At 36.2% G+C, this 2804-nt stretch overlaps 1 protein-coding gene across 1 annotated transcript; it reads right to left on the minus strand.

The window, feature by feature from the left end:
* Nucleotides 1-24: 24 nt before the first annotated feature.
* On the minus strand, nucleotides 25-2360 carry LOC121966319 (proline-serine-threonine phosphatase-interacting protein 1-like). The gene is made up of 6 exons (XM_042516423.1): nucleotides 2211-2360; nucleotides 1908-1987; nucleotides 866-964; nucleotides 687-783; nucleotides 414-501; nucleotides 25-310 (listed from the first exon to the last, which is right to left on the minus strand). The coding sequence occupies exons 1-6, from the start codon at nucleotides 2281-2283 to the stop codon at nucleotides 172-174; spliced, it is 576 nt and encodes a 191-aa protein (XP_042372357.1). The 5' UTR covers nucleotides 2284-2360; the 3' UTR covers nucleotides 25-171.
* Nucleotides 2361-2804: the final 444 nt, after the last annotated feature.

Raw genomic sequence — 2804 nt, forward strand, 5'->3', positions numbered from 1 at the left:
CTCAGTGTCTTTCGGCTTTGTGTGTGTGTGTGTGTGTGTGTGTGTGTATATATGTATGCTGAAGTTCCCTCTAGAGTACAAGGACCACTTCATCTGAATCCCGAGTGGAAAGAATAATAAGTACAATATGTAAATCATAGTTGCTTCACACTGTGTTGCATCCAGTGGCTTTCACAGTCGTATGCCATCATTTTGGAAACTGCAGTGTTGCTTTAATGACTCTGGTACTTTACCAGTAGGTTGTGCAACTGGTTCATTGATGCTCAGTTTGGAGCCACTGGAACAGTTTGACTGCAGAAGATTTGAAAACCTACAAATTGGGAAAAGTACTCGGTAAGAAGAGCATAAAGAATGTTACATAATACTCATCATCATTTATTTGGTAACAGTGCTTTCCATTGTGTAAGTCTGACCTTTTCATCACTCCTCCTACAAATCCAGCGCTGCCATTTCTGTCACCTGTATCATCTCTGTCGTAGTAATTCTGATATTCAATTGGAGCTGTGGAGGGATCATTAAAATTATGTGTGTGTAAAAACAAAATGCCCTGATTAAACACAATCCATCTCCTGTTTCCAAAGGCAGTTCTGCTCTGTGATTAAGCAGCAGCAGAGAGATAATATTAAAATTTCCACCTTGGTACATATTCAAATCAAAATCAGGAAGACCGCAGGGCCGGCACAAACCTGCGGGGATCGAGCCGATGCGTTTCATCTCCACAAAGCAGTTGTTATCTTCCATGATGTCACACTTTTCCAGAGTTTTCCTCACCTCCTCGTAACACTGTAAGAAGTTTGTCCAGAGTGAGTTTAAAATATACAGCACAATACATCCCATACAAATGTATGAGAACAGCTGCACACACCTCATCGTCTGCGACATTCTGCACTGATAAATGGTTACAGTGCACCCACAAAGCGTTCCTTAGCACGCTGAGGCGGTCTTCCTCCTGCTGCTGAAACATCTGCAAAACATTGTGATTGTAAAAAATAGTAAATAAACCAGAGAATGTTGAAGCATAATACATTTAAGACACTGTTTATACACATATTAACCCTTTGAAACCTGTGCAAACTGGCTTGGAAACATGGGAAGAAGGCAATTAGCAACTTGAGAAATGGCCCAGAAATTAGCAAGATATTAACAAGTAAAAAGGAAATACCCGAAAATAAAATAGGAGAAGAAAAATAAGAAAAACAAACAAGAAAATAACCACAAAACATGCTCAAAGTTAAATCAAATGAAATAGCATGTATTTTTCTTGTAACATGATTTTAAATTTAAAAAAATCTATATAGTTTTCTCAACATTTCTTACTTCTTTTAAGCAAGATTTCAGATATTTTTCTTGTCATGTTTTACTTAGGTGTGCTAAAAATAAAATCAAATCTATCTATTCTACTGAAATCAAACCTTGTTTTTCTTCAGGTTTTAAAGGTTTAAATGCTTTTGAAAGATGTCTGACAGCAGCAAAAGATAACTGATGTCGATCCAGGTTTCAAAGGGTTAAACATATTGATGCAACTGGCAATTTCCTGCACATCTGTTTTATTGCTTCATGATGTTAAATGTATTATTTCCTGCTTTGTCTCCTTGTTTTGTGTGTGTATAATTGTACTGCAAAGTATTATTGACCTTTTTAAACAATGATGAAGTAATTGAACGGTTGGCTCAGTATTGTAGATGTTATCTCATGTAGGAAGACTTTGTTGCAGGGAAACAGATTGGTGACTCACTTTATTCTCTGCTTATAGGAAGTATCGCACATCCTCTTTGACAGAGCAGGCCAAGGGGTATTACCACTATTGGTCTAAGTTTGTACATTTTGAAATGCATCAAGCAGCAGTGTGTAATTCTCACTTGATAAACGCTGAGAGGAGAAATACAGCGTGTCATGCTCCACTTTACCTCACATGTGCTGATGTGTGTTGATTCCCACTCTTGTCGAGTCTTGTCCAGCTGTTCAATGTTTGATTTGTACTGTTTCTCTGAGGACAAGTGAAATAATTCATTGTTGAAAAAAAAAACCCAAAACACGTAAATAAACACTGAGGTTTTATTTATACACTGCATCTAACTCTACTTCTGAAATCCTCAATAAAGGGGAAGGGGAAGTAAATGTAACCACCATCCTCAAAAAAATTCTGGTAAAACATAGCAGCTGTCTACATGTAATGGCTGCATTTCACTTGATATATTATCTGTCCTCACCAGCTTCATCTGCAGCTTCTCTGCACTGTTTTGATTTGTTGTTCATCTGGAAAAGAAAAGAAAAATTACACATTGTCTTTATATCTGTAACACTGTAGTTTTAACATAATCTTTCAAAATTACATTCGTCAAAACAGAAACTCAAATGCATTTTGTAATGCATCCAGATGCTTTTCACAAAAAATAAAACATTGTGCAAAATGGTTTGATTTCTTCCAAAAAACATGGGGAAAAAGGCAATTAGCAACTTGGCAAGAAATGTTTTTCAAATTGCAAGAAATTAGCTGGTCTTAGGTTGCCGGGTGGCCCTGATTAAATTATGGAGAAAACTATCTTTGTGTCCACAATTCAATCTCAGTTTAATACGTGTACCAATTAGCAGGATTTTGTGACTTTACAACTAATTTGGAAACTAATCACAGCCAAATATGCAGCAGGTCCAGTGTGTAACATTAACCCTTTAAAAACCTGAGCAAATTGGCTTGATTTCTTCAAAAACATGAAAAGAAGACAATGAGCAATTTAACAAGAAATAACCCGAAATGATAAAAAAAAAAGTTAAAGAGAAATTGCAAGAAAATTAACAAATTTTCC

Source organism: Plectropomus leopardus, unplaced genomic scaffold, assembly GCF_008729295.1.
Source record: "Plectropomus leopardus isolate mb unplaced genomic scaffold, YSFRI_Pleo_2.0 unplaced_scaffold23992, whole genome shotgun sequence".
NCBI classification, from domain to species: domain Eukaryota; kingdom Metazoa; phylum Chordata; class Actinopteri; order Perciformes; family Serranidae; genus Plectropomus; species Plectropomus leopardus.